Source organism: Panicum virgatum, chromosome 9K (genome assembly GCF_016808335.1).
Source record: "Panicum virgatum strain AP13 chromosome 9K, P.virgatum_v5, whole genome shotgun sequence".
NCBI classification, from domain to species: Eukaryota; Viridiplantae; Streptophyta; class Magnoliopsida; order Poales; family Poaceae; genus Panicum; species Panicum virgatum.
In genome coordinates, this window is record NC_053144.1 from 13,308,077 (window position 1) to 13,320,559 (window position 12,483).

At 48.3% G+C, this 12,483-nt stretch overlaps 2 protein-coding genes across 18 annotated transcripts; both read right to left on the reverse strand.

The window, feature by feature from the left end:
* Nucleotides 1-20: 20 nt before the first annotated feature.
* On the reverse strand, nucleotides 21-2,718 carry LOC120650172 (LOB domain-containing protein 4-like). The gene is made up of 2 exons (XM_039927198.1): nucleotides 2,178-2,718; nucleotides 21-802 (listed from the first exon to the last, which is right to left on the reverse strand). Exons 1-2 carry the CDS (start codon nucleotides 2,394-2,396, stop codon nucleotides 428-430), a joined length of 594 nt encoding a protein of 197 aa, XP_039783132.1. The 5' UTR covers nucleotides 2,397-2,718; the 3' UTR covers nucleotides 21-427.
* A 1,767-nt stretch (nucleotides 2,719-4,485) lies between these two features.
* Nucleotides 4,486-8,083, reverse strand: LOC120650173. Of its 17 annotated transcripts, none has more exons than XR_005665524.1 (5): nucleotides 7,304-8,082; nucleotides 6,442-6,510; nucleotides 6,311-6,318; nucleotides 5,782-6,133; nucleotides 4,486-5,355 (listed from the first exon to the last, which is right to left on the reverse strand). XR_005665524.1 is itself a non-coding variant. In XM_039927199.1 (5 exons), coding segments are annotated over exons 1-5 (381 nt in total). In that variant the 5' UTR covers nucleotides 6,444-8,078; the 3' UTR covers nucleotides 4,486-4,834. The 17 variants fall into 17 exon arrangements, 1 of the variants encoding a protein (XP_039783133.1); XR_005665521.1 differs by having other exon boundaries at nucleotides 5,782-5,892; nucleotides 6,079-6,133; nucleotides 6,442-8,079; XM_039927199.1 differs by having other exon boundaries at nucleotides 4,486-4,962; nucleotides 5,183-5,355; nucleotides 5,782-5,851; nucleotides 6,442-8,078.
* Nucleotides 8,084-12,483: the final 4,400 nt, after the last annotated feature.

Genomic DNA, 12,483 nt, shown 5'->3' on the forward strand with positions numbered 1-12,483 from the left:
TTCACACTAGGACAAACATAGATACCAAACGTTGTCTGCATTTTCCATGGAAGAGTTCAACTGTTTAACCAGGCAAATGCTACGAGCAAGGGAAAGGTTCTTGCAATGCATAGCATGATGCACACCAATTACTGTAACGGTGTTCAACCTTCTCATCATGGAAGGACAGCAAAAAAACAAGCCCTGGACATAGTACATACTAGAAGAAGGTTAGGAGAAGGCCTCTACGCTCACCTTCCTCCTAGTGTCACGCTGTTACAGCGCGCGCGCACACCATATACCTGATACTATATACCAACTACTACCGGACCACCCATCTGTGACTCAAAAACAGCACCTGATCACACACTAAATCAGCTAAAAAGAACCTAGCTTGACCTGACCCAGAAGCACCTGATGCAGTCAGAGTGAGCTGCTGCCTCCGATCCTAGTAGGACCAGAACTGGGCGTCGTCCATGCCGGGCTGGTCCACCACCATGTCCAGCAGCTCCGGCGTGGCCTTGCAGTGCGCCTCTGGCTCCGCCGTCTTGGGCGACGACATGGACGACGGCGAGCCGGCGTAGCTGCTGCCCCCTCCGCCGCCGCCGCGCGCGGCCTTGAACCGGTGCACGATGTAGTCGTTGCTCATCTGGAGCCTGACCATCTCGGCCTGCGCCAGCGCCAGCTGCGCCTGGAGCGCCTCCACCTGCTGCTGCAGCGACGAGATGGCGCCCACGCAGCCGTAGACCGGGTCCCGGACGCGCGCGTTCGCCTCGTACACCAGGCTGCTCACCGCGTCCCCTCGGTGCTGCACCGGGATCTCCTGCAGTTCCACGGGAACGAACAGCTTCAGTCTTTCACACCACAAGCAGCGACAGTGCACGGATCCACTGATGGACATCACAAGTTCACTACTCAAAGTTATTAGAAGATAGATACACATGGCAATGTAGTAGAAATGTAGTAGAATACAGTTTCACACATAACAAAAAGAAATACACTATCAGATTAGGACCAAGAATAGAAGGTTGTAGCTGCTGGTTACTACTGGAGTTCTTGTTCCGAGAAAGAAAGAAAGATTGACAGAAAAGATCGACGACATGTCTGAATGTTTGGTGCTGCCGAAAGCATCTTTTTCGAACACCATGTGCATTCCATGCCTGGAGACGGTGACGGCCGTGCACTGCTACCGGCGGCTCGACACATGGGGGAAAATCTTTGAATTTGTGGATACGGTCAAGAGCCGGGGGGCAAATCACTGTCGATTCTAATAAACTTTGTACCAAACAGATATCCATGTCGCCGGGAGCACATGCTGATGAAAACGCAGCCGCAAATCTGATTGGCCGGCTCGCCTCCTCGCGATCTCTGTGTTTTGGTTCGGTTTGCCGCTGCCCTGCTCATGATTGGATCGGGGGGCAACATGATGGGCCCCGGCGGCGTGTGTGCAGCGAAAGCGACACACCATTTGCCCATGCCTTGTCGAGCTCATGATGGAGAGTTCTTGGCACGGTAGCTGAAGAGCAAGTGTAGAGGACTGTTCTTTTGTTGATCTGTGCCAAGGACTGTTCATCTCAGGAACATGACTGTAGACTGTAGAGGTGTGCAGATGCTCGAGAGCAGGAAGATGATTTGGGGGAAAGTGGATCAAGCTTCCGGATCAAGAGTGTATGCAAGTGGCTAAAGCAGCATGATCCCTAAAAGTGTGACCAGTAGGTAGGATTGGAGAAGGCTTTGTTAATCACTACTAGATATAATTAAAGCTTGCTACTTTTGGCAAAGCAGTATGCCTGAGACGCAGACAAGTCATGAGTCTGGTTATCACAAGTAATTAATTTAACGCTTTGAACTATATCCATCCTCTACAGCACACATTGACAAACTGTAGTCTAGACCAAAGCAAATAACACCGTATCTGGCTGAAGATTCAGCACAGGGGGAGACTTGACCGTACATGGTATTGCTTCCGTTGCCAACGCTGATCAATACAGACAAAGACTACGAGAAGAACTACTCCAACTGTGGAATCAGAAGTAACTCTGCCTTCGATGACTAGCAATCAGAACTCAGAAGATACATGGAAAGTAGATGACTGAAACAATGCGCAGTATCTCCAGTGCAGGAGCAGAGTAGCAGGGCATGATCAAGCAAGTAGACGACTAAGCGTGCAGGGTAGAGCAGTGGGCGCGCGCGCATACCTGGAGCAGCTTGCTGACATTGCTGGCCCCGAACACCTTGTGCACGTTGGCGAACTTGTGCGGCTCCCCGGGCGGGAAGTAGGGCGCGAAGACGCAGCTGGCCGCGCACCGGCGGCGCAGCAGCTTGCACGCCGCGCACGGCGCCAACGCCGACGCCGCTCCTCCGGCTCCCCCCGCCCTCCCGCCGCCGGGCGACGCCACCGTCCCCGCGTCCCTCATCGCCAACGCCAAGCCAGCAACGATCGATCACTGGAGTGGATGGAGACTCGACTCGGCTGGAGCAAGTAGATTGATGTGTCTGTTGCCAAATTGGGAGGGCTGGGCTAGATAGGTGCGCAGGCACAAGGACGGGGCAGGTTGGTTGGGTCTCGTCGTCTCGAGTCTCGACGTCGTCTCGTATCGGAAACGGGAGCCCTTTTTAGTGGAGGCAGGAGGGGCAGGGAGCAGGCGGGCAGAGATCAGAGCAGAGCTCAGCTCAGGGGAGAAAGGAAAAAGGCAGGGAGGACGGTGGCAGTTGAGGCGTCTGGCGTCTCCGCGTCTGTCTTCTTGGGGGTGGGGGGGGGGGGGGGGGGAGAGAGAGAAGGACAGAAGGACAGTGAGCAGTTGAGGGAGGCCGGGACAGGAAGAGGTCGTGGGCTCGTGGCGCGGCACGTCGCATCATGCGTGCTCCCCCTCCCTTGGACGCACACCACCATCTCGATTTGCTCCGTCTCACGACGTCCTGCCCAGTCCCTTTGACCGATCGATCTCCATTGGTTCATCCCCTCTCCTCTCCATTGATGCAGTTGCAACGCGATGGAGCCCAACAAGGAACACACGGAAAAAGAGGCGCCGCAAAGCCATGGCACGCATGCTAATTGCGGCCGCGCCGTAGGATGGACGCCGTGCTCATGGCTGTCGGCTGCGGCTGCCGGCCGGCCGAATCATTCGCGCATGATCCACAGAGGCTTTGCTCCCAGGTTGCTGCCGCCCCGCCCCGTTGATTCCCTCTGCTTTGGTAAACACTCTTATCAGTAATTCAGTATGCTTTGCCGCCAGTCAAGAAGGTGAAATCCTGAGGATGGAATTGATCTGAAAGGTGAATATAATCTACCGGTGAATGTGTACTCGAGTGAGTGAGATCTGCGCACTAGCGATCGACTCCTGGCAGTGACGGGAGTGCATGTGAGCTGTGGTGGAACAGGGCCGGGCCGATTGACGCGGACGGATAGGTTAGCCTGTCGGCTGATTAACCAAAGGGAAATCTCTGTCGATCCTTGTTTGATTTCGATTCTCATCAGGCCACAAGGCCAGTAGGCTATCAGCCGGCCCCATCATTTCCACCCAGGTCAGGTCTCTGTGGGACGGCGGGCGATGTCGTCGTGTCCCCGCGGTGAATGGACGGACGGACAGGATGGGTCACCGCACCTCGCCTCGCCGCCGCAGCCCCTTGGCGTGCCGGCGTCAAACCAAGCCCTTTTTGTCTGTACCTCCCCCGCCCAGCAGCGAGCGACCGCCGTCATGCCCACTTGATTAGCCGTGCACCCTCCCTCTCTCTCTCTCTCATCGTCGTCGTCCTCCTTTGGCCTAATGGCCTTTGCCTTTTGGAGGCACCAATCCATGTTCCGGCCCGGCCGCTTTTGCTCACTCCATTTTTGTTTTCTGTGCTCCCGGGGCACACATTGCCATTGCTTGCTGCTAAAGAAAGCCATGAGCGAGCATGATAATTGACGTGCTTCAAGTGGTGTGGCGATTAGGACGGCTATTACGCCGTACGGCGTCTCATCATCGCCTTTTTATCTAACCCTCCCAGCACCAGCCTCTCTCTCGCTCCAATCATCCGCCGCGGTAATCAGCGCCGAGGAACATCTATCAGGACCGGCATTACTGTTGAGGACAAAAGAACAGGGAAGTGGCGAGCGACAGTGAGCGGCATGGACCGGAAGCAAGACCATATCTTCCATTGGCAGGGATGGATCTCTGACGAAGACGCCACCACACACGTCGCTGTGTCCCAGGAGAGGAGAGGAGAGGAAGAAACAGCGGCAGCAGGTAACTGCAGTCTGCAGCAGCAGCCGCCGTCAGGCTTTGCCCGCGTGTCGACAGTGCTCCGCGGCGCGGCAGAGGCGCACGACAGTGCCTCCTCCCCCGGTTTATCGTGTCCACACGGGTCAGAGGAGAGGCTCCCAGGCAGACAAAATCTGCGGCTGTGCGCGCTGTGGAGCGTACATGGAGCAGATCACCAGGCGCGGCGTGTTCCTCAACCTGTCTGTCTTCCACGGGTTCACTGCATCAATCAATCATGATTCATGATGAGTGCTGGGCGGTATACATGATAATCTAGTGCTTCTTCTAATGCTTGATCAGTTGATCATGCTTCGAGTCTTAATGCATACAAGGAGGTAACCGCGAGTTCAGGTTCAAGTACACTGTAATGTTCAAAAGAGAATGTTCCAAGGCCAGTCTTTGCTCTTTCTGGTTTGAATGCTACTGTACTTGGTTTGAATGCTTTCTTCGCGAGCTTTTGCTCTTTTCAACAATCTCCTCCTGATCCTGTCACATGCATCAGAGATTCAGAGCAGCTTCTCCTCCTCCGCGCCCCCCCCCCATCCCTCCTTTTTAATGGGACTAGTAAGTTAGCCCGTGCTAACGGTACGTTTTAAAAAAACGTGTAATATTTATGGCAAATTTAGGAACTGATATAGCAAAAACACGAACTCCAATAAGCACACACAAAGCAAAAGTTCTTCATCAGAGAACCTATGAAGCCATGAGTTATAATACTGCTCATCAAGAGCCTGAAATCCTGCAATGCAATTTGAGAATGTTAAGTATAAAACTTTACCAAGAAAAAAGAAGAAAGTTATAGTACTGCTTATCAAGAGCCTGAAAGCCTGAAATCTACTGTAAGTGGTGGCCTTGGCATGACCATTGAGTTCAGAGGCAAACAAACGATCTGATTTTGGGGCCTGGTCAAATGTAATTGGTTCCTCAAATAACAAATAAACTATTAACAGCAGCCTTGCCTTCAGAGTTTGCAGGCTTCTCTAGATCTTCCAAGGGATTTGCAGATCTTCCTAGGGATGCAGAACCTGAAGCAGAGGCTGTGTCTAGAACAACAAATGGGTCATCTACCATGCTAGCTGTCGATTTAGAAGTTGGAACTGGTGGCTTCATTTTGTTATCATCAGTAACGTTCCTGGAAAGTACAGTGAGCATGAGAAATTGTCATGAGCTATCACACATTGGTTTAGAAGAATTTGGAAAGTTATTGAAGCTAACTTTAAGAGAGAGGAAAGATGTCACTGATTTCACAATCTATTCATTCAATTACTGCAATAGATGTGCATACACACAAGAGAGTTCAAGGGCCAATAATGTGATATATTACTACTAATATATACTTAGTTGGCCAAATCCACTGCAAACCAAAATTAATAATAAAATCTCATGAGATCAAAATCTAAATTATATATATACAGGAATAGCAAATCTCACACAAAGATGTTAATCCGAACACAATGATACAATACTATAAAATACATTGGCATGGAATTTAATTTCTAGCAGCATATGGCATGATATAGCAAAGGCAATTTGGGGCCTTGGGAGAATAGATGCTCACCTAGTGTGTTTGCTAGTTCCTTGTGGATATATCCTCCATTCCAAAGCATAACTCAGCTCCGATTTTTCTCCTGCAAATTTGATTGTTCAATATCTTTCACAGGGATTGCCTCTGCAAACATTGGGAACAAATAAGAGGTATGAATTGCCTTCAAAATATCAAAGCATAACTCAGCTCTGATTTTTGAGGCAATTCAAAGCTATTGCAAAGGTTAACCAAGATGTATAACATCAAGTTACACATAGTACTTGAACAAAAAAGATGAACCAAAAGAAAGGAAAAGGGAGACCAAATTACGTTTGTTACACTTCTTGTTTAGGAGCTGTTATAGCTATGACAGAAATGCTCAAGGCTGCAGCATATGAGAACATTAGAATTGGAAAAGGAAAAAAATACAGGTTTAATTGTTTTGTTAGGCCACAACACATGATCCCAATCCATGATTGAATCTGAATTAAGAAAAGATATAGATATATTTACTGAAAATCACTAATCAAATCTGAACTTAGAAAACTATCCGGCATAGTACCTTCACACCTGAAATTTTCAATAAGGGCCAATTAGATTCCACAAGACCTAAATATTTCCAACATCCCTACCATCTTCCATGCAATTACATGAATTTTATATTATTTTGACTAATTTACTTTACAATCTCACATTGTTCCATAGTCTATATGCAATCATCCAGCTTCAAGTCTTCAGCCGTAATGCTTCAATAGGATGACACTACAAGAAAGAAAAATAATAAGAGCATGAACAGAACCAAAATACCAGCAAGCTAACTTTATCCTTCACATAAGCAAATACCAGTATGCTAAGCAATGTGCGAGTGTACTTGATCAAGAAAGAGAATTAAACTAATGTGCATGCAAAAGTCATGTACGTAGTTACTGCAGCAACCACCGGATGAACAAACAGTAATTATTTAATTTAATAAACAAAAAAGACTGAGCAAAGATTACTAATTTGAAAGAAGTAGCCATACTAAATTAGTTTAATATGGATTTGCTGCTCAGATATGCAGCAACCACCATTTGAAAGAAGTAGCAAAGATTACTAATTTTAATAAACAAAAAAGACTGTAAGAAGTAGCAAGGGCAAATATGCAGATCAGATATGAAAGATACTAAATTAATTAGCAGCTGGCCACTACTTAAAACATTCACAAATGAAAGGCTGCCATACTATTGTAAGTCTGGAATAGCACAGTTATAAACGTGATGGCCTGTGAGCAATAATTTTAATTTAACCATACATGTAACATGCACAAGCCATACAAAAGGAGCTCAAGTTCATTTAGTTCAAAAGCTAATCAATTCAAATGACCAGCCAAAGCAAGCAAGGAGTGATTAAATAATGTGAGCAACAGTCGCTTCAGTATAGCATAGAATGACATTTCACAATGATTAAATTCATGGCGAGATGATACTCTGAATCTAGATCGAGTTGCATTACGAAGTGCAAAACTGATAAGTGATGACTTAGTAAAACTGCTGACATGCTGCTGTCGCTGCTGCACCTGTGGATGAGATGAAAAGAATGACCCACAATATTTTGACAGATAGTAGAACTGATGACAGTTGCACACCACTTGTAGCTGCTAAGCACAAGGCCATTCGATAGCCCTGCTTCTGTTTCTATTGCCTGATGGTCGAGATGCAGCTGCTGTTACCAAACTGTCGAACCTGCAGGACAGAGCAAACCAGAAAGTACAAATCGAGCTGCCGCGGGGGTGCTGGGGGAGACGGCGCCGGCGGCGGGCTTAGTCCAGGCAGACCACGGGTGCTGTCGGCGGCGGTGTCGCGGCGAGGTTCGCGGGAGATTGTGTCGCCGATCCCAGTCCTGACGTCGTCTCAGCGCGGCCGGCGGCGGCACCCCAAACCTGCGCCTGCGCGCGCGCCGGCGGCTGCAGCCGAGCCCGCAGGCGGGGCGCGTCCCGGATGCGGTGGCCGAGCCCGCAGGCAGCGCGCCTCCCGGCGGCGGCGTCCGAGCCCGAATCCTACTGGAGGGGAGGCGCGCGGCACTCCGGCCGCCGGCTCCGAGCCCGCAGGCCGCTGGAGGGGGAGGCGCGTGGCACTCCGGCCGCCGGCGCAGGGCGGGCCTCGGCGGGAGGCATAGGGCGGGGCTCGGCGGAGGGCGGGGCTCGGCGGGAGGCGCACGACGGGTTCGGCGGGAGGTTGGCGGCGAGGTTTGCAGGAGGCGCGCGGGAGGGAGCGGCCGCGCTGGATTTTCAGAGTAGGGCCGCAAAATTTGTTTTTCGTGGGATTCGAACGCTGGCCGGTTGAGGGGCTGCTGCGCGGGGTGGAGGTGAGATCTGTCGGACGCGCGTTGAAGCCGCGGATCCATATAACGCGGGCCGTCCGATCGGGTTGAAGATTTGATAGATGTGTCCAGAGCCATTGATTTCAATAGAGTAGAAAATCTGGATACGTTTTTTGTGTTGCACTTCATTGCAACTGTCTTAGCGGCGGGCAAAATTGTGGGTGGCCATAGAATAATTTGTTTCGTGCCTTGTGGGGTAGAAAAGTGCACCAAAGAAACTTCTTTTGCTATCAGCCGAACAGCTCAGCTAGTAACATTAAAAAGAAATTTTATGTTGCTAGCTATGAAGCCATCTCCTAAAAAAGAACCACTTAACCCATCATACATGTAGTACTTGGTGCTGCTGACCAGGCCATGGAGTCTACTCCAATAATCACATACGGGGCACATGAGGGTTGCTGTCTGTGATCGGTGGCTAACGCTAGCAGTTATAGACAAAGATTAGCTCCTAGGCGAGGAGTAGCCGGCCGCAGCGTAGGAGACAGCGGCATTAATGAGCTACAACCTTGGACTGCTGCCCAACAGTTGGGGACAGAGTATCTAAGAGATCGTGTAGCCAATGGATGTGATGTGTCAGCCAATAGATGTGGCCCGTGTTTAGTTCCATAATTCAAAATTCCAAAAAAAAATTTCGACACCTGCATGGAGACTTAAATCTAGACGAAATAAAAAACGCATTGCGACTGCTGTCTGTAAATGGCGAGACGAATCTAATGAACCTAATTAGGCTGTAAGCAGACGCTAAATTGCTACAGTAAACAACCTCTAATGACGGATTAATTAGGCTCATTAGATTCGTCTCGCGATTTACAGACGAGTTCTGTAAACCCTTTTGTGATTAGTCTATATTTAGTACTTCAAATGTAGAAAGATGTCTTTTCAAAATTTTTACAACGCGCAACTAAACGGGGCCGTGATGTGTAAATTTGAAGCAAGATGGCTCGAGGAGGAAGAATGTAATGCTCGAGTGGAGCAATCATGGTGGCGTGCAATGGAAGAGGGGGAGCTGTGCATGGTGGAGGTACAGAAAAGAATGTTAAGTGATTTGTGGATATGGGACAGGGAGGTGCTGGATGAGCTGGAGAGAAGAATTAAGAATTCAAGGAGGGAGTTGGAGAGATGTAGGAGGAGAGGTATAAATCAGGAGCAAGTGAACCGGGAACATATACTGCGGTACAAGCTCGAACGTCTCCAGGACCAACATCATGTGTACTGGAAGCAGCGAGCTCACACTGCTTGGTTGTTAAAGGGTGACCGGAACACAAAATTCTTTCACGCTTATGCCTCGGAAAGGAAGAGGAAGAATCTTGTGAAGAAGTTGAGGGATGATGGTGGCGGGATAGTTGAGGGGAGGCACCTGAAGCATTTTATTGCTAATCAATACCAAAATTTGTTTTTATCTCAGGCAAGTGACCGTGAAAGTGATGTTATTCAGTGTGTTCAGCGCCGTGTCTCACCGGAGATGAATGAAGCTTTATTAGCGCCTTTCACTGGCGATGAGGTGTGGGCAGCCTTAGAGAGTATTGGGGACTTGAAAGCGCCAGGAGCTGATGGGATGCCATCAATTTTCTACAAGCAATTTTGGCAACTTCTTGGTGAACGGGTGAAGAAGGAGGTGCTTGAGGTGCTGAATGGCGGTGATATGTGTAGCGAAAATGGCCTCTCATGCCATATTTCAATATAATATTTTGACGATTGATGACACACACAACACTTGGACTAATATGATTGTTAAGATGACCATTCTCAGGCTTTTAGGTTCAAGTGATGACAAAGAGAAGATAGGCGTAGCTAGGCCCGAAGGGCCGCCTCTTCAGTCCAAAGGACAAGAATTGAAGAGACCGTGAAGAAATCCAAATCAAAGAAATCAAGACAGAGATACTTCAGTATCACCGGTTGAACCGACGCTGAGAAAATCACATACGTCGATGCAATGGACCCAAAAGCTGAGGCAAGGTCTATACACCAGATGAACCGACGATTGAGTCTTGGTGAACGTCGGTGCAGTTGTCCAGAGAGTTGGTTTTTCAGAGTTCACAGGACAACTACTCACCGGTTAAACCGACGCAGCATCGGTTGATTGCCCGTACACGTAACGGCTAGTTTTTTAGGCGGGCAGTTTAGTATCACCAGTTGAACTGACGATGGCTATTGGAGGTGCGTCGGATTAACCGGCGTTAAGTATTTTTCTGACAGCTTTTCTCCAACGGCTATATTTGCTTGTGCTGCCTATATATACCCCCAAGGCCGGGTCATTTGTGTGTGCTAGAGTTGCTAAAGCCTGCTACACTTGAAGAACACCTCCAACCACCTTAGAGCTTCATTGTACATCATATAGGCTTAAGCACACTTGTGAGAGTGCTTAGTGCTTGATTAGGCTTAGTTCTTGAGAGAACTAGTTTGAGTGAAAGTCTTGCTGCGGCAAGCATCTTGTGTACTCGTCGTGTGACCCTCCGACTTGGTGTGGAGTAGCAACGACACTTTGTGCGGGGAAGGATACCCCTCTTGGTGAGAAGCTCCGATAGTGAAGATGGTATCGTGGGTGACGCTTCGAGAGAGACGGTGGCGGTGGCCTTATCTTGGTGACTTGGGGTCACTTAGCCTTTGCTTGCCGGGAGCCTTGGTGGCGAACGCAAGACGGTGATCAAGCGAAGAGACTCGGCATCACACTTGTTCGTGTTGGACAAGTGGCCGTGGATGTAGGGAGGGACTAGGTGTCCTAACCAAACCACGTTAAATCGTGCGTCTTGGTGTCTTCACGGGAGTTTGCATATTCTCTCCCTTACCTCTTTACTTACCGTATTACGTTTCCGCATTTACTCTATCTTGCGTGCCTTTACTTTCCTAGTTAGTTTGATTAGGATTGGCTATAGGTTGCAAGTCTTTTAGGGGTAAGTAGAGAGTAGCATAGATAAATCTTAGTCATAACTAGCATGTGTAGGACGTGTTAGGTTTATCTCATGCAAATAGATTGAGCCCTAGGATAGAAAGCGATTAGCGACGCTATTCACCCCCTCCCCCCCTCTAGGGTCGGACACCCCGGTGATCTTTACAATATGCCACAGGGCTGGAATGATACAATTATTGTGCTCATTCCTAAGGTCAAGCAGCCGGAGAAATTAAAGGACTTGAGGCCAATCAGCTTGTGTAATGTTCTTTACAAACTGGTTTCTAAAGTGCTGGCAAATACACTGAAAAAGATCCTACCGGATATTATCTCTCCTTCGCAAAGTGCTTTTGTACCAGGCCGTATGATCACGGACAATGTGCTTTTGGCATATGAACTGACCCATCACATAAATAATAGGAGAAGAGGGGCCGGTGAATTGGCTGCTATCAAACTCGATATGAGCAAGGCTTATGATAGAATTGAATGGCCCTTTTTGAAGAAAATGATGCAAAAACTGGGTTTCCAAGAGAAATGGATAGATCTCATCATGAAGTGTGTCACAACAGTTTCATACCGCATAAAGGTGAATGGTGAGTACACTGATCATTTTTTCCCTCAAAGGGGTTTGCGTCAGGGCGATCCATTGTCACCTTTATCTATTTATTCTTTGCTCAGAGGGTCTATCAGCTTTGTTGCAGCAAGCTGAGTCCGATGGGAAGATTGAAGGAATTAAAATACATCGTGAAGCCCCTCGGGTCAATCATCTATTTTTTGCATATGATTCTTTAATTCTCATGAAGGCAAGGTGTTCTGGTGCTCAAGCACTAAAGCAAATTATGTGTAAATATGAACTAGCATCCGGTCAGGTAATAAACAAAGATAAATCATCTATTTTGTTCAGCCCAAATACTGGAGATCATACAAAACAACAAATGAGATTAATTCTGTCCATCAATCAGGAGGCAAGTGCTGAGAGGTACTTGGGGCTTCCAGTTTCAGTGGGTAAATCAAAAAAGAAAGCTTTTGAATACATTAAATAAAAGGTTTGGGCACGTATTCAAGGATGGAAGGAAAAGCTATTGTCTAAAGCAGGGAAGGAGATCCTTGTAAAAGCAGTAGCACAAGCGATTCCGACCTATGCGATGTCATGCTTTGATCTAACAAAAGGCTTGTGTGATGAATTGAGCACAATTATTGGTCGGTATTGGTGGAGCCAACAAGAAAAAGTGAACAAGATGGGGGTCTTGGTTTTCGTGATCTACATTTGTTTAATATGGCAATGCTAGCACGACAAGCATGGCGACTCTTAACCAGCCCCGATACTCTATGTGGCCAAGTTCTAAAGGCGAAATATTTTCCAAACACTACTATCTTGCAATGCACAGCAAGAGAAGGCATTTCATACTCATGGCATAGTATTTTGCAGGGACTGATTTGGCGAATTGGTAATGGTAACAATACTAATATCTGGGCTGACCCATGGATTC

Bases quoted from the DNA above. Each gene is read 5' to 3' on its own strand.
- LOC120650173 (XM_039927199.1), bottom strand. The intron at 5,356-5,781 runs GTGAGCATCTAT...TGTACTTTCCAG, and splicing joins GGAACTAGCAAACACACTAG to GAACGTTACTGATGATAACA. The intron at 4,963-5,182 runs GCAAGGCTGCTG...ATTGCATTGCAG, and splicing joins GAAGCCTGCAAACTCTGAAG to GATTTCAGGCTCTTGATGAG.
- LOC120650172 (XM_039927198.1), bottom strand. From the start codon at position 2,396: ATGAGGGACGCGGGGACGGTGGCGTCGCCCGGCGGCGGGAGGGCGGGG. The intron at 803-2,177 runs GTATGCGCGCGC...GTGGAACTGCAG, and splicing joins ATGTCAGCAAGCTGCTCCAG to GAGATCCCGGTGCAGCACCG.